At 39.9% G+C, this 22,411-nt stretch overlaps 1 protein-coding gene and 1 pseudogene across 3 annotated transcripts; both read left to right on the forward strand.

Moving 5' to 3' along the window:
- The first annotated feature begins 10,474 nt into the window (after positions 1-10,474).
- On the forward strand, positions 10,475-19,828 carry LOC147861285 (endochitinase 4-like). 2 transcript variants are annotated; one of them, XM_087323648.1, is made up of 3 exons: positions 10,475-11,038; positions 11,544-11,928; positions 19,775-19,828. In XM_087323648.1, the coding sequence occupies exons 1-3, from the start codon at positions 10,621-10,623 to the stop codon at positions 19,809-19,811; spliced, it is 840 nt and encodes a 279-aa protein (XP_087179774.1). In that variant the 5' UTR covers positions 10,475-10,620; the 3' UTR covers positions 19,812-19,828. The 2 variants fall into 2 exon arrangements, with proteins under 2 accessions (XP_087179774.1, XP_087179773.1); XM_087323647.1 differs by lacking the exon at positions 19,775-19,828 and having other exon boundaries at positions 10,476-11,038; positions 11,544-12,166.
- On the forward strand, positions 13,500-14,748 carry LOC147861286 (endochitinase 4-like; annotated as a pseudogene). The gene is made up of 2 exons (XR_015530151.1): positions 13,500-13,947; positions 14,311-14,748. The product of XR_015530151.1 is annotated as an endochitinase 4-like (transcript).
- Positions 19,829-22,411: the final 2,583 nt, after the last annotated feature.

Below are 22,411 nucleotides of genomic sequence, written 5' to 3' on the forward strand. Positions count from 1 at the left end.
CCAACACTTCACTCACAAAGCATTGCGTACCTTTGAGGTATACCCAACTATTTTTGAGTATGATCCGCCGCTTTGTATCATCTGTCATTGTGCATACAATAAGCCTTTCTCCGGAGGGAGTAACACCATGTTTCCCAACTCGGTGTGCCCCATATACATTCACATTTGACATCCCCTAATGCATGCAATGGCCTTTCCAAGGGATGCGGGTGTTTCCATACTCTCTTCTTTAATCCCACAGACGACAATGTTCTTTGATCGTCGTTCACGTTCTTTCAATTCATGGACATCTATGCTTTCTATATTCTTCTCTTGATGCATCACATGCATATTAGATGAGTTTGATAGCACATCCCCACCACAAACATTGGCCCATGATTTCGTTGTACATACATTTTTCATCTCACTTACATCCCGTCTCATCGTGTCCAATTTTTCTTCTTTTAATGCTTCCTTTAACTCAATCTTGTTAAGGCGCTCATTTGTTTCAAAAGAAGCTCTTTTACATTCTTGAATCTCTTCTTGAAGTTTTGCAACCACTTGTTTAAGACTTTCATTCTCAATGACAACACTTTGGAGCTTAGCATTCTCTTTCATTAACGTCCTAATCTCTTCACCTTGCTTGTTTATGGTTTCTTGAAGAGAAATCAAGTGACTCATAAGCATTTTGGCCATTGCATTGGAATCGAGATTTGTTGGTGATCTCGGCTCATTATCAATCATACCCCTGAACTTTGCGGTGGCTTTACGAGTATTTGCCATTTTAGGGACAAAACCTACAAGAAGAGAGAGATAGAGAGGGAAGGAGAGAGAATGTACCTTTCACTCGATTTAGGGCTTCAAAATCTACCTTCCGTTTGAGGAACCATGGGGCAAAGATGGTTGCGGATGAAAATGCATAACTTCTTGCCAGGGTAACGGAAATTAGTAAATGAACATTCTTTAGAAATCTCTCTCAAAGAGCTTTCCAACGAGCTATAGAACGTAGAAAACAATGGCCGGAGTTAACTTACAGAGACCTTTGAAAGAGAGAGAGAGAGAGAGAGAGAGAGAGAGAGAGAGAGAGAGATCACGATTACAAAAAATCAAAGAACTGTATTACCAAGGAATCAAGAATAACCAACAGTTACAAAGAGAGGGAAAATGTGCTTATGTCATCACCTTCTCTCTAAGTTCTCTCACTAGTACCGCCTCTTGGGAAAGAGGTCGTATTTGAATTACTTAAAGAATATGTGTCATAGGACATTAATTTCTATGACACACTAGTTACTATACAAGGAGGTGCGGTGTTCACACACTTGAGTATCCTAGAGTGTGTTCCCACTCATGGGAAGTTGATTTGGATTCTCAGAACGCCCCTTTAAACACAATTTCCGGCCGTTGGATGGTTGGTTCGAATTGGCTTTGGCTTCAAATGGCTGGTATACTCTTACTGCTCTGTACTCCCCCTCAAGCTCGGTAGGTCAATGGTCGAAACACCCAGGTCGATTGTGAACTGCCGCAGCTTGTCGATTCCCAAGGACTTGGTAAAGAGGTCGGTCGTTTGTAGGTTTGTGCTGATGTGTTGCAAGTCGACATCCCTGGCCAGAACTAGCTCTCAGATGAAGTGATAGTGCACTTCGATGTGCTTAGTCCGAGCATGGAAGACTAGGTTTTGAGTGAGATGGATATTGCTCATGCCGTCGTAGTAGAGGAGAATTGGATTCTTGATGGGAACGCCCAAATCCTTCAAGATTCTCTTGAGCCAAATGGCTTCACATGCAGCTACGACTGCACCCTTGTATTCGGCTTCGGTGCTCGACAGTGCGATTGCTGGTTGTTTCTAACTACTCTACAATATGGCGCCACTACCGACAGAAAATTCAAATCTGGATGTTGATCATTGGTCGGCTCTGTAGCGGGCCCAGTTGGCATCAGTATATCCTTTGAGTCATATCGGTGTGGCTGTTTTGTAAAGGATGCCAAAATCCATGGTTTCACTCACATACCTTAGCACTTGCTTAGCACAATCAAGATAGATTTTGTGTGGATTTTGCATGAACTGGCTAAGAAGGCCGACCAGGTAGTTCAGGTCAGGCCGGGTAATTGTGAGGTAGATGAGGCTTCCGACTAGTTGACGATAGTGCGTCGGCTTACACTCTCTAGTGCCTAAGTCAACATCTAGTTTTAGATTTCTATCAAGAGGAGTAATGACGAGCTTACATTGTATCATCCCAAACTTGTAAAGAAGATTGATGATATATTGCTTTTGAGAAAGCATGATGTTGTCTAGAGTCTGAATTACTTCTATTCCTAGAAAGTAATGGAGCTCTTTCATATTGGTCATTTCGATCGGCTGGAGAGGAGCTTCTTGATATGCTCAATATCCGCTAAATGGTCTCCTCATATGACCAAGTCATCCACATAAATGATGATAAATACTTGTCCTCTGGGGTCACTCTGGATGAACAGAGAGTTGTTGAACCTAGACATGTTGAAGCTGATTTAATGAAGATATTGCGTTATCTTCGAATTCCATGCTCTTGGTACCTACTTCAGGCCGTAGAGAGGCTTTTTGAGTCAGTAAATAGCAGTCAGATGTGTAGTCGACACGAATCCAGGTGGTTGCACCATGTACACCTCTTTGTCTAACTCACCTTGTAGAAAGATGTTCTTTACATCCATTTGGTGGAGGTGCCACCCTTTTACTGCTGCAACCGCGATCACAGTTCGAATTGTAGTCATCTTTGCTACCAGGACAAAGGTCTCTTCGTAGTCGACACCTTGCGTCTGCGCGTACCCTTTGCCAAAAGCCGGGCCTTCTACCGATGGACAGTACCATTGGTATTGTGCTTTACCTTGAAAATCCATCAGCATCCAATTGCCTTTTGGTGGTTTGAAGAAGGGATGAGATCCCATGTCTCGTTCTTGGAGAGTGCTTGCATCTCCTCATTCATCACTTCGACCCATCTCGGGTCCTTCGCGGCTTCAGAATAGTTTTCCTATTCTCAGACTGTCGACACCTTCATCATGAATGCATAATGATATGCCATGTAGTCAATGTAGTCGAATCGACTGACTACGTTCTTTTCTCGGGTCGATCGACGTGGTTCTTTTGTTGTCCTCATGATGGGAACATCCAATCTACTAAACTCACTGTCGGATAAGTGAGTCAATTCATTTCCAACTAACTCTTCGTACTTAGGCCTTTTGGCCTTTCCTTTGTCCTGTTTCGAACTCAACCGCGATGTGATGTGGTCGCCTTGAGTCTCTTGTGGTTTACTCAACCTAGTTGAGATTGGACTTCCCTCTAATGTGAAACTCGGTCGATCATCCTCCTCCGCATCAGTGTCGAACTTCGTTTCGATTGTGTCAGATGGGGCTGATTCGAATGTATAGCTGGATGCTGACTTGTCCAATACTACATCCGTACTCACTCATACCTTCTTGGTGGAAGGGTTGAAGCACTTATACCCTTTTTGCTCAATTGAGTACCCTACGAGAATACATTTCTCCGACTTGAGATCGAGCTTCTATCGCAGGTCCTCGGGGATATGTACATATGCAATTGAACTGGATATCATGACATGAGATAGATCCGGTTTCTTCCCATAGAACTTTTCCTAGGGGGTAACTTTGTGCACTCTTGATGTTGCGCATCGATTCATCAGATAAACGGTTGGATTCGCCGCTTCAGCCAATATGACTTTGGCATATGTTTCTCGTTCATCATTGCCCTTGCCACCTCAAGTATGTGCCGATTCTTGCATTCGGTTACTCCGTTCTGTTGAGGTGTGGCCAGCAGGTAAACTCTCGCCGAATTCCTTCTTGTCAAAGGTATGTTGTGAAGGAGTTGGAGAAATACTCCTTGCCATCGCCCGATCAAAGGCATCAGACATGCCAACCAGTTGCCTTTCGACTTCGTTTTTGAACCTTTGGAAGTGTCTGAACACTTCACTTTTCTGCCGCATGGGGTAGATCCAAGTATGTCTAGAGAAGTCGTTGATCAACTTTACGTAGTACCGGCAACCACCAAATGTTGTCATCTGGGCTAGTCCGCATACATCCGAATGTATTACATCTAGGATCCCTTCGCTTGTGTTCTTCTCCTTTGGGAATGGTTGTCGGTGTTCTTTGCCGAATTAACAAGCTTCGCACACACCTGCAATTTCCTTTTTGGTGAAGGTGGGAAGTCCAGTGACAACTACTTTCGACTGCATTACCTTGAGCTTTTGGAGATTGAGGTGACCTATCCTCTTGTGCCACAGTTCTATGTCAGCATCGGCTCTCTAGCCCTTGGCATATATTGCCGAGTTCATCTCGTGAGAGTCGAGGATGAACATCCAACCTTCTCTCCGACCCCTAGCGATGAATCGGCCTTGAACTTTTTCAATAAAGCATCCTCCATCATTGAAGAGGACTTACATGCCTTGTTCAACCATCTGGTCGACTGAGACCAGGGTCTTTGTTATTGTAGGAACATGTAGAACGTTCTTGATGTATTTTTGGTTTCCTTCTTCCCTAAATGGAAAATTGCCGATATGTTGAATGGGGTAAATTGTGTCATCCCTAGTTTATACATAGCCGGGTCATTCGGGCTTTCGTAGCTCCTTGAACAAATCCTCGTTGGATTTCATCTAGTTCGATGCGCCCGAGTCGACAAACCATACATCTTCTGGTTTGGAGGTTTTGGTTGAGTTTGAGGTTGTCATCGAGTGCGTTCTGTGCCTCATCACAAACATTCTGCCACGATTGTCGTAGTCGGAGTTGGAGGCGTAGTTTGTGAGTTGTCGGCTTGTGGAGGCCGACTCAGTCTTGTTTTTCCGACACTCTGCCTCATAGTGACCGAATTCACAATCGTATCCACACTGAGCGAGATTGTTTGTCAGTTGGGTCCGGCCTAATTTCCCCCCCTTCTTCCGAACGCTCCGCCTCGCGCGTTTGAACCATCTTGTTGGTAATAGAAATTATGTTCTCGGGGTTGCTCTTGGTTGTGTTGACCTTGGCCGAGTCAGCCTCTTCTTCCCCTACCTTGTCCTCTTCCTCCATTGAAGTTGGAATAGAGCATTTTTCCTTCTTGCGCATTGCTTCTTGTTCGAACATGATTCTCCTCGACCAACAATATCGACTAGAGATCGAAGGAGGGAGGATTCTCTCTCGGGAGGACTGCCGACCAAATGGCCCCGAACCGAGGTGCTAGGCCTATGAGGAAAATCTACATCATTTCATCATAGTCAATGCTAACATTGATCGACCCGAGGGCATCACACAACTCCTTGATTTTCAAGGTGTAGCTGATGATTGACATGTCCCTCTGTTGTATGCCGTTCAACTCTTGATGGAGTTGAAGCTTTCTTGCGGTCGTATTGGCCACGAAATCTTCTTGAGGTTCCCCCACACCTCCTTCGTCGTTTTGGCCTCTCGAATGTAGTCAAGCATGTGATCATGGACGCATGATGCAAGGCAGTACAATGCACGACTCGACGCTTACTCCCAAGTTGGGTAGTCGGCATGTGTTGGGTTGGGTTGATTCTCGTTTTCCCCTTCGACATAACTCCAATAGCCTTGGCCAACAAGGTATTGGTGCATCTTGTATTCCAAAGATGCAAAGTTGTTTCTGTCGAGCTTTTCGGTCGGAAGAGTGCTTCCCATTTGTGTGTTCATGTTGAGCTTCTTCTACTTCTTCTTGATGCGAACTGTGTAGATGGCTGCTACAACGATCAGTTGGTTCTTGTTGAACACAGAATCGGGCACAACACACTCAAAGAAGATGGGCTTCGATCAAGCAACCACGTGCTCTAATACCATGTAAAGAATCGGATGGATTTTGGGCAACAGAAGAATTGTGTGTGTGTGTGTGTGTGTGCGCGCGCGTGCGCGAAGAGAGACAGACAGAGAGACAGAGAGAGATTATATTATCGTCTTCGGAGGTCAAATATCACCTATGAGACCAAAAATATTACATTTCACGTGATACTGTGAAAGTGACTAGTGACTCTCGATGTTCAAGAACTTTACCAATGAATGTTGCAATCGAGAGTGCACATTGTGGTTGTGAGATGAATTCATGCAAGGATGGGGATCGGTCGAAGAGATGTGGAAAGCATGGTCGAATATGATCAAAGGCAGAGCATTGTATCAAAGTGTGATACTCAGATTCACGAACTTGTTTAGGGCAAAGTGTGCATAGCTCACGATTACAAAAAATTAAAGAACTGTATTACAAAGGAATCAAGAATAACCAATAGTTACAAAGAGAGGGAAAAGGTGTTTATGTCATCACCTTCTCTCTAAGTTCTCTCACTAGGACCGCCTCTTGGGAAAGAGGTCGTGTCTTAACTACTTAAACAATGTGTCATAGGACATTAACTTCTATGACACACTAGTTACTATAGAAGGAGGTGGGGTGTTCACACACTTGAGTATCCTAGAGTGTGTTCCCACTCACGGGAAGTTGAGTTTGATTCTCAATAGGGGTACATACACATCGCCAAAGCATCACCACACCCACGAGCCATGGAGGTCAGCAGAAAAACCAATATAGCCGAACTCACAAATAAACAGGTTAACCAAATCTTGAATTTACAAAATGAAGGAGTTGATACAATGGACACCCCAAAGAAAGAGATTCCAAAATCTTATTTTGGAGAATACTTAAGTTCAGCAAAGGCATACAAGACACAGGGTGTCATGATATGGCCTCAAAAGGAATTGAATCCACATTGTATCATCCCAAAGAAAGAGATTCTCATAACTTATTTTGGAGAATACTCCACTTCAGCAAAGGCGTACAAGACATAGGGTGTCATGATATGGCCTCAAAAGGAATTGAACCCATGACCTTATGTACGAGTTGAGGCCATACCATTAAGTTATTCATTGTACATTTTAAATTATTCTGGAACATTCTAGAAAGTTCAGGAATACTATAAATAAATAGAGGCATATGGCACTATTCAGATCCAATTCAGTTCAACGCTAGTCTTAAGCCTCTTAACTATCTTTGTACTCATCTTCATAAAATATACTTCTTGTTATCATACTTCTTTCTTTCACACTCCATCTCTCTCTCTCTCTCTCTCTCTCTCTCTCTCTCTCTCTCTCTCTAGTGATTCTCCCACAGTCTTCCCCTCCTCTCTACACCTAGTACTAATTTTGATTGTACTCTCTCTCTCTCTCTAGTACTAATTCGTTTTTTCTATAGGATTACTCCTCATAGTTTAGACCGAATGAGCCTACTTTTCCTCCCTTCCTCTTATATTAATCTTCTTATCGATCCTTCCTCTAGCATTAAATTCGTACAAGTACATGTAAGCTAGGAACTTCCAATGTTCAATCTACACTATATGAAGTTAAATTATATACAAGGATGCATATGTAGCTCAAGTGGTAGGGTTGCCCAATAGAGACTAGGAGGTCTTGGGTTCAATCCCTACCTTCTTTCCTGGCATATGTCTATGACAAGAATGCCAATCCGTTCTTGTCGGAGCTTCAGTGCTTAAAGGAAAAATTCGTAGCTCCCACATTGTGGGGTCGATCTTATCCAGTATCTTGTCCTTGAACTGAACCGGCAACCAAAGATCTTTAACCACCAGCATATCCCTCATCATCAACTTCGACACTGAGTAGTTGGAGCCGGTGAGCTTGAATATGCCGCCAAACGATTCTTCCATTTCCTGTGTTCGCTTTGATACCAGTTTGTAAGAAATAGTGCGGAATATTGCTCGGCCACAACCGAGTCTTGAATCACTTCAATGAGAATCAAACACGAAAATGGGGTTGGATATTAGTACATGTACACACACGAACAATAGAAAGTACACAAGATGTTTACATGGAAAAACCTTCATAGGAAAAAACCACGGCAGCCCACAGACTCCAAACTATCACTATATAAGAAAGGTACAATCAGAGACTCGGCGGCAACGACCTCGGGCTTTGTAACTTCTCCAAGCGGCGGTTACAACAAAGTATCTCTCTCTCTATATATATACAACAGTTATACACATACTATGGCAACACTATCTTCTGTGATTGCCCTAGTTCATATTTATATTGATATGAACTTAGGGCTATTTACAAATATAGCCTCAATAGGCTTACTCAAAACTTATTTACAAATATGTCTTCTCTTCCGGTTCTCATTAGGTTCATCCGATCCAGTTTCCGGATCCCTTCCGATTCTCACCGGGTCCTCTTCATTCATAAGCGGATCCCATTCGGAGGGACCGACTTCCCAACAAGAAAGAGAACCCTATGAACCATGTGACTACTATTACTACTACAACTACTATCCATTCATTCCACATAATCAAAACCTAATTTCACACTCATGAAAAACCAACATTATTCATATAGTTAACAAAAACAATTTATACATTTGTCATATTGTGGTAATTGTAAGAAACATGTCAATCATTTTTTGAAGTTAAGGATTCATAACCAAATACAATCCTCAAGGCATTTGAAAAGAAACTTCGATCTGATTACTTGAAATATTTATGAACATTTGTCACATTTCTAGTTTGGGCGAATATTCAACCAAATAAATTGTAAAAGTTTAGCAAAACACGACGTTTATTAAGTATGTAATGGTACTATTAGAAGGAACACACTCATACAAACGCAAAAGATATTAAAATAACACTTCTCATTTATCTTGTTTATATGTGTGAAAGATATTAGAAGCACCAAGGAGATTATGTGCTACTCTAGGAACATAATAACATTGCTTTTCTGCCTCATAAAATATGGGATTTTAGATGTCACCACAAACATTGTCTTATAGATTCACTAGATGAATTTAATATGGAGATTTTGCCATTGCAAATACATAAAAATGATGTTAATGCATTCATAAGGTTATACGTTAACGTTCTTATATTTGTTCATTAGTCACGGACCACAAAAAAAATGCTAATGACGATCAATAATAGTTTTTACATGAGTCTTTTTTAGAAATATGCTTATAGTATGATGAACTCAAAAAATCGTAAGTAATGGATGTTACACCTATGATCTCGATTAAAGGTATTTCAATAGATTGATTACATCCACGAGTTACTACACCTAAGATTAATTAATTAGGTAAGGAAACAAGAAATGTGGTTGCATTTCGAATAGTTTCCCTTAAAATGCCGGAATGTCAAACAATTGGAAAAACAAAGCTAATGACTTTGAATTTCATACACCTAAAAAAATATTGCTATTAAATTCAAATCATTTGAAATGCTTTAGAAAAATATAGGGGATCGGTATAGCTTGTATGTTTAGCCTTATGGCGGTTTTCTAATACTAATGTAGTATCTTTTTTTGGAAAAAAAAAAAAAAAAAAAAAAAAAAAAAAAAAAAAAATCATTTGAAATGCTTGTGCGGTTACATTATAAAATCTTTAACTCTCAAATATAATAATAAAACTAATATTAATACCAAACATAGTAAAACACACGCAACCTTAGTACATTATTGAATCTTTCAAATGTTGTAAAAACAAGGCTTTGTATGAGGTGTGAAGCTCGTGGATGGAAGTTTGATTGAATGCATTGACCAACTAGGCATCATTTATTTCTATATGCAAAATTTAGAGATTTAGCACACCAAATAATCATATAGTACTCTATGTGCAATATGTGGATCATCTATTTTTTGTATGGATGATCAACCATGAGAGCAATAAAGGTATATTGCTTTCCAATTAGAAGCGGCAATGCATTGGTTTGAGCCGAAGCATTTTGTAGTAATCCACTTATTTCAATTGTTACCTCATGCAATACAATCACAAGTGCAACACTTTTTTTAAATATATATACACACAAGAGAGAAATGGCTTTGTGTTTTAGGTTTGGTTGCATGTTTCTTCTTTTATGCAACCTCTAAATTTTTATATTATCAATAGTGTTATATATAGATACCAAACTTTGGCAGTAAGATATTAGGGCATTTTGAATGTGGTATTTTCAATTTGAATCCATGGAGCTTATTAAATGTGGTATTTCAATTTTGATTGCATATCATATTCCCCAATAGATTCAAATGCTTAAACGACCTCATATTATGGGTGTATTAATCAACTAGCTTTATTAATAGATATAAGAATATAAGTGAAATAGAAACTCTTTGTTCAAACTATAGAAGAAGGTATCATTGGCGGCATGTCTAAAGTTGTCCCTACTCTATATCCACATATACTAGGTACGTGACTACCAGATCATGCACGATATCTCAAAACTAGGATGTTTAAACTAGATAACAACACGTTAATGATAAACATCGATTTCATATGTAAGAGAGGAGACTTTATTGTAGATAGAAGTGATCATCTTTTGTACTAAAATATTATAAAAAAATAGACAAAGACCTAATTACAAAATGTGACATGTTGAGATAAGTATCAGTTCAAAAATTTGTGCTGACTCGCGGAGTAAAGCCACCTATGACTCAACACATGTACTAAAGATCTCCACATCAATGTGGTTGAAAACATCAATTATTGCACCACATGTTTGAAACTCTAACCCAATACTTAGGTATGAGAGTATGTTCTTTAAAAAGGCGTTATGCCAAGCTCTAAAATTATAATGAAAGGGCCTTAATCATCACCTATCATATTAAATCTTGTTATTCTCATTGTACATAATCGCCATGGCGACCTCTTGCAAGGATCAACTTATCATTAATGTGGTGGTGATAATGTTAGTAATGATATGCGGTTCCATTTGTCATGCACAACAATGTGGATCGCAAGGAGGAGGTGCCATATGTGCCAATAACCTATGTTGTAGTCAATATGGATATTGCGGCTCCACCTCGGCTTATTGTGGCACGGGTTGCCAAAGTGGTCCATGCACTAGTGGCACAACCGTCTCATCCATTATAACTAGTACCGTCTTTAACACTTTTCTTCCCCAAAGGAACTCGGCCCCCGCAAATGGTTTCTACACTTACTCTGCCTTCATTACGGCCGCCAATGCATACAACAGCTTCGGGACAGTTGGGAGCATTGATGTCCAAAAGCGTGAGCTCGCTGCGTTCTTCGCCAACATTGCCCACGAGACGGGAAGTAAGTAGCCGTTAACTTGTGAAAAACACCTTAGTGTGATCACAATGCTTAAAATCTAACTTTATAACCAAAATGTGTGTTAAGGTCGTGAGGGTACTCTCGATATCTACGACAATCTCGTGGTTATCTTTTAGAATGAATATCAAAATACTTCTTTGCTATCATAATTCATTGGTTGCAACAGATAAGAATACCCCTATATCTTTGCACCTTATGAGAATACTCCCTCCCTTAACAAACTTGTAGTCATAATTCATTGGTTGCAACACTAACGATTACCCCTATACCTTTGCAACTTATGAGAATAGTCCCTCCCTTAACAAACTTGTAGTTGTCGATTTCTATGGTATAGATTGGTATATATATAGATGTAATTGAGTAAACAACCTGACTAGTGTGATGTACATACTTTGTCCCATTGCTGACATTCTCAATCATTTGTACGAGCAATTCTTCGTCTTCTTCTAAACGGCTCCATGTGAAATGTTATGGTGGTGATGGACAGGTGGGCAATATGTGGAGGAGATTAATAAGGCTACCTATTGCGACACATCATCGGGTGTCCCGTGTGCGCCCGGACAGCAATACTATGGCCGTGGGCCCATCCAACTCTCATGGAACTATAACTACAAGGCAGCCGGAGACTCCATTGGCTTCGATGGAATCAACAACCCTGGCATTGTCGCATCAAATGCCGTGATCTCTTTCAAGACCGCAATCTGGTTCTGGATGACCCAATCATCGCCCACATGTCATAATGCCATGGTCAATGGAAATGGATTTGGTGCCACCATTAGAGCTATCAATGGGGGCCTCGAGTGTGGAAGCAACCCTTCGAACCTGGCTGGGCAACAACACCGCATCCAACTCTACAAGTCTTATTGCTCTACCTTGGGTGTAAGCCCAGGGTCTAACCTTAATTGCTAAGGCAAGTCCCTACTTAATATAACACACATCCTTAATCCACTATATTGATCGATATGTGGTTTGTAATTACAAAATAATATGCCAATAATAGTGAAACTAACCTCTTGGTTAGTTGAGCTACTTGATGTTGCCACGGCCATATACTAATGATAATAAGTGGCACCGAATTAAATGCTTCACTCTTTATGTTCCAAATTTGAATGATGCTCAACTAGTGTGTGCAAGGTTTTCTGAGTATATTTTGAAACTCTTATCCATTGAGCACTCACCCATTAAAACATGAAATAACTTTTGTCCCAATTTTAATGACATATTTGCATGTCACTTAGCAATACATCACATGTCCTCCGGCATTTTGATCAAAATGACACTCATTTATGCAATCATTTTAGAAAACCTTACCTTATTGACCACTTTTGTGCACCTAATCCTCTAGTACAACCATTTAATATCTTGCATCTCATCCAAACAAAACCCTCTATCTTGTCCCTTCTTCAAAAGGTTTAAGGTCATGGATTTTTTCTCTCCATACAATATTCCAAATGAATTGCAATTTCTAGCACCATCTAACCATCATACATTAAGTCCACTATTTGAAAGTCCGAAAGAACTTAGATCTTCACCACCTGTGTATACCATATATGAAATTCAAGTGAAATTGAGATTTCTAGCACCACATTTTTGAAGCCGGATATTTGCCACATTGTTAGATTCTCTATAAAAATAACAAAGATCATCCCCGTCATGTAGTTGAATGGGCACTCAACTATGGCACTTGGTTTGTGTCCACTTGTTGGTGGGTTGTCCTTAGAGGATCTAACAATGAGCTACCTAATTCATGTATTCTCATAACAAGTCCTTTGGTCAATTACCTTTATTAATATAAATAAGAATATAGTGAAATAGAAACCCTTTATTCAAATTATAGAACAAGGTATCATTCGAGGCATGTCTAAAGTTTTCCATACTCTATATCCACATGTATACTTTGGTCCCATAGGTCAAATTTGGCCTCTTTATGGACGATAAAAATTCTAATTCTAATTCTAATTTAAACATGTACCATGCACATGAATACTAGATTATGCATGATATTTCAAAACTAAGATGTTTACACTCGATAATAACACGTGCGTCGTGAACAATAAACATCGATTTCATACTTAGAGTAGAGACTTTATTGTAGATAGAGGAGATCATCTTTTGTACTAAAAATATTATAAAAACAAAGACAAAGACCTAATTAATTAGAAAATGTGACATGTTGAGATAAGTATTAGTTCTATGTAAGACCACCTATGACACAACACATGTACGAAAGATTTCCAGATTAATGTGGTTGAAAACACCATGTTAACTGGTTGAAAACACCGTGTCAATGCCATGCATTACCCAACACAACTTCTAGATATTTCCACCACCTCTTTCAAACTCAAACCCAATAATTTAGTGTGAGAGTATGTTTCTTACAAAGTCATTGTGGTCAAGCTCTAAAATTATAATGAAAAGGGCTTTATCATCACCTATCATTAAATCTTGTTAATTCTCATTGTACACAATCACCATGGTGACCTCTTGCAAGGATAAACTAATCATTAATGTGGTGGTGATCATGTTAGTAATGATATGTGGTGCAATGTGTTGTGCACAACAATGCGGATCGCAAGGAGGAGGTGCCATATGTGCCAATAACCTATGTTGTAGTCAATACGGGTATTGCGGCTCCACTTCGGCTTATTGTGACACGGGTTGCCAAAGTGGTCCATGTACTAGTGTCCCAACCATCTCATCCATTATAATTAGTGCCATCTTTAACACCTTCCTTCCCCAAAAGAACTCTACCCCCGCAAATGGCTTCTACACTTACGATGCCTTCATTACGGCCACCAATGCATACAACGGCTTCGGCACAGTTGGGGGCATCGATGTCCAAAAGCGTGAGCTCACTGCATTCTTCGCCAACATTGCCCACGAGACAGGAAGTAAGTTGCCATAACTTGTGAAAAACATCTTAGTGTGATCAAGAAGCACTCTCGCTGAAGCACTCTCGTTTAGAATGAATACCAAAATCGTGGTTATCTTTTGGAATGAATACCAAAATACTCCTTCGCTATCATAATTCATTGGTTGCAACACTAACGATTACCCCTAGATATCTTTGAAACTTATGAGAATAATCCCTCTCTTAAAAAACTTGTAGTTGTCCATTTCCATGGTATAGATGAGTATATATGTAGATGTAATTGATTAAACAAAGTCGAGTGATGTACATAATCATTTGTACAAGAAATTCGTCGTCGTGTTCTAGACAGCTCCATGTGAAATGTTATGGTGGTGATGGATAGGTGGGCAATATGTGGAGGAGATTAATAAGGCTACCTACTGCGACACATCATAACTATAACTATTATAACTATAAGGTGGTCGGAGATGCCATTGGCTTCGATGGAATCAACAACCCCGGCATCGTCACGTCAAATGCCTTGATCTCTTTCAAGACCGCAATCTGGTTCTGGATGACCCAATCATAGCCCACATATCATAATGCCATGGTCAATGGAAATGGATTTGGTGCCACCATTAGAGCTATCAATGGGGGCCGCGAGTGTGGAAGCATCCCTTCGAACCCAGGTGCCCAACAACACCGCATCTGTTGGGGAAGAACGATGGAGGCGAACGAGCTGCTGTTTCTCCTTACCTGCAGAGAAAATGTCGAACAGCACACAAACAGAGAAAAAACACAAAAACTTTTTGGTGGCACAAGAAACCCTCATTTCTATTAGTTTTTATACCTATCCGTAAATAGTAAGAAATAACATATTTGGCCTTTTCTTACTATCAATCCGTAACATATTTGGCCAAACTAGGGATCAGCAAAGCTGATGGGAAGATTGAACAAGACCTACACATCCTACTTGATGAGTATGTTACACAATGTGTAACCTCATGACCTAAGTAATCCCCATCAAGTGGCAGCAATGTTCTAGTGCTTCATGCGGTAGAGCTTTGGTCAATGCATCTACAACATTTTCTTGAGAAACAACTTTCTCAAGACTGATGTAGCCAGTAGCTATGCATTCTCGAATGACGTGATATCTCACTCCAATGTGCTTGGTCTTTGCATGGTATACTGGGTTTTTAGCCAATGCAATGGCACTCTAACTATCACAAAACAGTATGGGTAGAAGCTTAGATATGCCCATGTCACAAGCTAATCTGGACAGCCATACGGCTTCCTTACAAGCTTCGCTAGCTGCGACATACTCTGCTTCCGTAGTGGACAGAGCAGTACATATTTTGAGACGAGATCTCCAAGATATCGCACCTCCCATAAACTGAAAAATGTATCCTGAAGTGGATTTTCTGTTGTCAGAACAGCCAACATAATCAGAGTTTGTATATCCAATGATGGATACATTTCCACCACCTAAACATAGACACCTATTCTTAGTGCCACACAGATATCTTAAAATCAGTTTAACTGCCTCCCAATGTTTATTACCAGGATTTGACATAAATCTGCTCACAGCTCCCACTGCGAAAGCAATGTCTGACCTGGTCGCTATCATAGCGTACATAAGACTTCCGACTGCAGATTGATAAGGAACCTTGGACATAGATTTCTTGTCTTCATCAGATGTGGGGCAATCACATGTGCTCAGTTTTACATATGTAGGCAAAGGAGTGCTCAACGGCTTTGCATTCTCCATATTAAACCTCTTTAGCACTTTCGATATGTACTCAACTTGAGACAAGTAAATGCATCGCTTACTCTTATCACGAGTGATACGCATACCAAGAATATGTTTTGCATCTCCCAAATCCTTCATGTCAAAATTCTGGCCCAAGTTTTTCTTTAACGAGGATAACTCATCCTTGTTTTTACCAACAATAAGCATGTCATCAACATATAATATCAAGGTGATAAAACTCCTATCTGAACAATTTTTGGTATAAAGACATGCATCCTCATTGTTTCTAATATATCCTTGAGTCTTCATAAAAGCATCAAATTTCTGATACCATAACCTCGGGGACTGCTTAAGCCCATACAAACTCTTCTTGAGTTTACATACCAAATGTTCTTTTCCCAATACTTCATAACCTTCTGGTTGTTCCATATCAATGTCCTCATCAAGGTCCCCATGCAAGAAGGCAGTCTTCACATCCATTTGGACAAGTTCCAAATTCTGATTTGCAGCCAATGAAAGCAACATACATAATGTAGTCATCTTAACTACAGGAGAAAAGGTTTCATCAAAATCAATTCCATATTTTTGTTTGAAACCTTTGGCAACCAAGCGTGCTTTATACTTTGGAGAAGCATTATCAGATGTATACTTATACTTGTATACCCATTTGCATGGCAATGCTTTCCTGTCCTTTGGCAAAGGTACTAAATCCCAAGTACCATTTTTATAAATGCTGTCCAATTCACTTTGCATGGCCTGTTTCCATTTCACATGGTCATTTACAGATATGGCTTCATTGTAACATGAAGGCTCACCAGCATCTGTTAGCATTACATAATCAGCAAACTTACTAGGTGCCTTGGAGACACGCGTAGATCTCCTCAATGATTTCTGAACTTGAGTGCCATCAGGTTGTGCATGAGAAACATCATTCTGAGCATCATCATTATGAGCATAAACATTATCTTGCACATCATTGTGCTGAGCATCATCATTTTCGGCATCTTCATCCTGACCAATAACAGGTTTTTGTGATTGCCCACATGTAGAAGCATCTACATCAGTGAGATTTTTCTGTTTTACATCAACAAAAGGCGTACTATCTTTAAATGCAACCTTCCTCACTTCTACCTCCTTTACGGTCTGTTTATGCATTTTGTTCTCATAAAAAACAACATCACTACTTCTGACCATAGTACGTGTGTCAGGATCCCATAAGCAATATCCAAACTGCCCATCAATTCCGTAACCAAGAAATATACATTTTCTGCATTTATAGTCTAATTTCTTTCTTAAGGTTTTTGGAATGTGTACATATGCTTCGCATCCAAAAACTCTAAGATGAGCATAATGAGGTGTCTTGCCTGTCCACAACTCTTGTGCCACTTTTAGACCTATGGTTGTGTTCGGTGATAGGTTAATCACATGGACTGTTGTTAAAACAACTTCTGCCCAGAAACCTTGCGAGAGGTTTGCATGGTGTAGCATAGAGACCACTCTGTCCTGGATGGTTCTGTTCATCCTCTCAGCCACACCATTTTGGACAGGGGTGTAAGGAGCTGTAAGCTCTCTCGAATGCCTCTAGACTTGCAAAAGTCATCAAATTCATGAGAGGTATACTCACCTCCATTGTCTGAACGTAAGGCCTTGAGCTTTATGTCCTTTTCCAGCTCAACCAAACTAAGCCATTTTCTGAAAGTGGGGTATACATCATCCTTTCCCTTAATTGGATAAGCCCAAACTTTCCTAGTGGCATCATCAATGAAAGTAACAAAATATAGTGCACCGCCCAAAGATCTTGTGGGCATAGGTCCACAAACATCTGTGTGGACAAGATCCAATGGTTTAGTGGATGAGTTAACACTGGTCTTATGTGCACTTCTAGTTTGCTTACCATGTTGACAATGTTCACATAAAGCAAAATCAGAGAATGACAACTTAGGTAAGTGGCCATAACGAGATAGAATTTCCATGCCATTTCTTGACATGTGGCCTTAACGACCATGCCAAATGCTTGTCATTGGCTGTTCTGTGACAGCCAACAAGTGTTCCTTTTGATGAACAAATAAAGGGTAGAGGGAACTAACTTTGTTCCCTTTTGCAACAATCATATTTCCTTTCGTTATACAAAAGGATTGAGAAACAAACATCACCTTATATCCGTTGTCATCAAGCTGACCAACGGAAATCAAACTACGAGTTAGTTGAGGAACGTGGCGTACATCTTTAATGGTCAGATGAGAACCATCACTAAAATGCATTGAGATATTTCCAATGCCAATCACATCACATTGATGTGAGTCTCCAAGTCGAACTTTCCCAAGCGACTTGGCTTCATAACATGTGAACCACTCTCTATGTGGAGTCACATGAAACGATGCACCGGAGTCCAACAACCACGTATGTGATGGGGAAAAGACCGTGTTCACCCTAGCATGTGTGCTAACATCATCTAGGACCAAGATGTCCGTCTCATCACATGTTGTATTTACTTCCTCTGTTTCCAACAAGGAAGAGGGACCACTAGATTGTCTACCATGCCCTCTAGCATTATCTTTCTCCTTATTTTTAAGGGCATAACAGTCTTTCTTAAGGTGTCCCTTTTTATGACAGTAATAACACTCCATATTTTTCTTCCTAGATTTGCTTCTACCTCTATCATTTTCACTACTATTTCTTGTTTGGCTCCTACCACGGTGTTGGTTCTTGCGAGGACCAACATCAAAAACATTATATGCATCTCCATTGTGTGATGCAATCACAGATTTTCTACGAATTTCTTCACCCAAAAGTGCTCCACATATATCATTATAGACTAGTTTCCCATTTGGTGCACTAGCACTAATGGCGGTGCAAAAAGTGTCCCATGAGGTAGGCAAAGTGCATAACAAAAATACACATTTTAGCTCATCATCAAAAATCATTTTCTGAGCCAGTAATTGTGACCATAATGCATCAAAATCATTCAAATGAGAGGCGACATTGTCATTGTCCTTCATTCGAAGATCATAAAGTTTTCTCATTAGATAAACTTTGTTTGATGCGGTCTCTTTTTCGTATGTACTGGATAGTTTAGTCCATAGCTTTTCAACTGAGTCACAGTCCAAGACCGTGAAATACACGTTGTCAGCTAGGTGCAGTCTTATGGTAGACATTGCCAAGAGATCGAGCTCTTCCCAATCTTCCTTGGTCATGCCCTCGGGTCTCTTGGCTTCACCACTTATAGCTCTTAATTGCCTTCTTTGAATCAGGACATCTCTCATCTGATTCTTCCACAGGACAAAGTTGGATCCGTCAAATTTACGGATCTCAAGGTGGTCTTTTCCGCTCATAGATTGATTTCTATGGGAATTAAAGGAACCACTGCGTGAGGTACTTGAAACCTCAGACATTTCAGAGGCAGCCATTTGGATGCTAGGTAAACTTGGTCAATCCCAAATATAAGCAACTAACAATAGTTGAGACACTACTCACTACCTAGACTAAAACCGTGTTCTAGGGTAGGTATTTGTGTTCGATTGAGGACAACACCTCTCTCTTATATCAACCAAGGCAAAAGGACTGCAACTAAGACGTAACTTCAACGTCAGAAACTCACATCAAGTGACATCAAGTGAGCAAGCATCGGGAAACCAAATACAAGTTCTTTTACTTGTAAATTCTCACTTTGTATACTAGAAACAATGAGTCTTCTCTGTTTCTAGCTTTCACCAAAGGTCTATTTTTTTTCTTTCCCAAAAGATTGGCACACAAAAAGAAATGTTCAGACGAGAAGCGTACTAGATATTACCTCTGTCGAGGTCCTGAAAAATAACATGCGCAGAGGGGGAAAAACAGAGAAATCGGATGCTTTCTGCCACATGCAGTCTTCACGAATCCCTGCGCTTTGATACCACTGTTGGGGAAGAACGATGGAGGCGGACGAGCTGTTGTTTCTCCTTACCTGTAGAGAAAATGTCGAACAGCACACAGACAGAGAAAAAACACAAAAACTTTTTGGGGGCACAAGAAACCCTCATTTCTATTAGTTTTTATACCTATGCGTAAATAGTAAGAAATAACATATTTGGCCTTTTCTTACTATCAACATCCAACTCTACAATTCTTATTGCTCTACCTTGGGTGTAAGGCCAGGGCCTAACCTTACTTGCTAAGGCTAAGTCCCTACTTATGTAACACACACTTTCACCCACGATATTTACCCGAATATGTGGTTTGTAATTACAAAATAATATGCCAATAATTGTGAAATTAACCTCTTGGTTAGTTGAATTGCTTGATGTTGACATGCCCATCTTCCTAATGATAAATAATGGGCACCGAATCAAATGCTTCATTATTTAATGCATGGCAAAGGGTTGATGAGATGGAGATGGATATGATGATGGAGATAGGGTGAGATAAAGGGGCGGAATCCGAAGAGCAAAGGGTTGATAGACTATGCAAATCCAAATGGACAGCAATAGTTTTGTAAGGGGTGAATGGCAACAAAAAATTACCACCAATGAAAACAATAGCCTAGGATTTTCCATTAAACTGTGACATATAGAAGGTGATATGTGGACAGTAAGGTAGATTCTATAGCCTATGCACAACCTTAGTTGCACCACAAGTTAGACAACACAACAAGAATTTATGCATGTGCACAACTTATACATTATATGTCCATGGGCCAAATTTAGGATGAATGCTAAGAAACCTCAAATTTGTAAGTGTAATTTTTGGGGCTGATTTTTAATTCATAGTTAACTTTAACATACAACACCTACGTTTGTGTATGTATAGGCAATTCTATCTCCATATGTGGTGCTACTGGTAGTTTTGGGGTTGTAAGGGATTCCTTTCATTTAGTAGCCATTGATGTAGGCATTTGGAGACCCGTCACGGAATCTTCAAAGGTCATGAATAGTGAGCAAGATTTGGGAAAGTACATACACATTCGAGCTATTAGGATGTGTTGAAGTGTGGGATAATATAGGCCATAGATGAACCTACTCATTAGCTTGTCATCTAACATTTATTTATTGTTTTTTAAGAGCTTAACCAATTGATAAAGTGACTAATAAAATACTCTTACAATATAGAGATGTCCTTTTACATAGGAAATGCAAAAGAAATATAAATACATAATCTTCAAGGTATGGTCAAGGAGAACAAAGTGACAAGGCTTTAGATGAACTCCTCAGGTAAGGAGTGGATTCCATATGCTTTGTGGAGAAACAATTGCTGATGCCAAAGCATCTATCGAGGTCAAGAAACCATGATCTAACAATTAGCCCAAGTATTTCCAGTTTAGAGCAACTTATAATATTCTTAACATAGTTGATGGCATCCCTCATGTCATAAACAAGTGATGGAATTTATAGAAATAATTTTATACAAGCACATGGAAACAAAATCTTCAATGTCATTACCTCTTACCCGAGTGATATTTACCATGATTTGATCGTAATGGGTACACAATAATAATAAGAGCTCTCTCAAGGTTTGATGATAGGTTCCCTTGTGCATTTGATCTTTTTTTATTTGTTGATATTCAAGAAAGAGTCCATGGAAGTCGATATTTCCATTGAGGCTCTTGAGTTAACATTGTAAACAGGGGCCCCTTTTTCCATAAGTGAAGAAGCTTTTTCCTTTTCTTGTTCACAGTATCTAGGGAACCCTGCATATTGTCATACTGGCTACGGACTACTGCCAGCAAGTTCTCCCATATCTCAAACAACACATCTGAGAGATGAATGTCTACCACATGATAAAGTCGGTTACATTGATATTTCCATAATGGCCATAACATTATTGTGGTCACAATTTTCCAAATTTGGACAAATCGCACCTGCTTTCGAGGTTGCTGGAAGGGATTAACTAATATCAATCTTTAATTATGTATTGTCATTGCCTCATGAACATCGTTTGCCTCATACAATATCAAGCTGGAATGTAATACTCCCCACATCGCGTGATCCCCATGAGAATAGGCAACCTACATTGATTGTTAGGAATAAAGACATGACTTTCTTCCAAACTTGTTGAGCAAAAGAACAAGACCATAGGACATGCTCGGTAGTCCCCTAAGGTTCATGGCAAAAGCCACATTGCCACAAATTGGGTGCTACATTCCCTTTCAACGAATGACCAACTTGTAGTGCCATATGCACTAATAACCATCGAAAGAGAATAAATTTAGTTGGCCCCTTGAATGACCATATCCATTTCTAGTAGGTTCTTAAATGCAAAGTGGAGACACCCTAATTGGTCTAATGTTTCGGAGCTACTGGTATCGTTACATTCTAAGAGGCAGTAATGATCTTCCAAGTTTTACTAAGTACTGAAAGAAGGGGACCTTACGATCTTTCCCCCCAAGAAGTGTGACCAAAGCCAACGCCCTGGATCCCATCTTAATCTTGCAATATGATCTTTTGCGTATAACCACATGATATCACACATATGACCAATTGATGGATAAGGATCAAGGATCCATTTCTTTCCAATTTTATCAACCACTCTAACTGGTGCACTTCGCAAGTCCTGTAGATAATTGCAATCTAACGTATAAGATTGCAATCTATTGTTGTCTAGCACCTCAAAATAAGAAACACACCCATTAGGTGAAACGCCCTTAACAACCATCAATGTATCATTTGTGAAGCATCCATACCATAAATGTTCCTGCCTAGGTTGGAAGGTTGTAAAAAACGAAGAATATGTTGTTGATAAGGAAGCCATCATTATCTTGGCACCATGAACTGATTGTAGA

Source organism: Azolla caroliniana, unplaced genomic scaffold, assembly GCF_043228905.1.
Source record: "Azolla caroliniana isolate FFs.n. ecotype wild unplaced genomic scaffold, voAzoCaro1.0.p SCAF_8, whole genome shotgun sequence".
NCBI lineage: Eukaryota > Viridiplantae > Streptophyta > Polypodiopsida > Salviniales > Salviniaceae > Azolla > Azolla caroliniana.

Excerpts from the sequence above, each read along its gene's own strand:
- LOC147861285 (XM_087323648.1), top strand. The coding sequence starts at position 10,621 with ATGGCGACCTCTTGCAAGGATCAACTTATCATTAATGTGGTGGTGATA. Across the intron at positions 11,039-11,543 it reads CATTGCCCACGAGACGGGAA|GTGGGCAATATGTGGAGGAG; the intron begins GTAAGTAGCCGT and ends GGTGATGGACAG. Across the intron at positions 11,929-19,774 it reads TACAAGTCTTATTGCTCTAC|CTTGGGTGTAAGGCCAGGGC; the intron begins CTTGGGTGTAAG and ends TTATTGCTCTAC.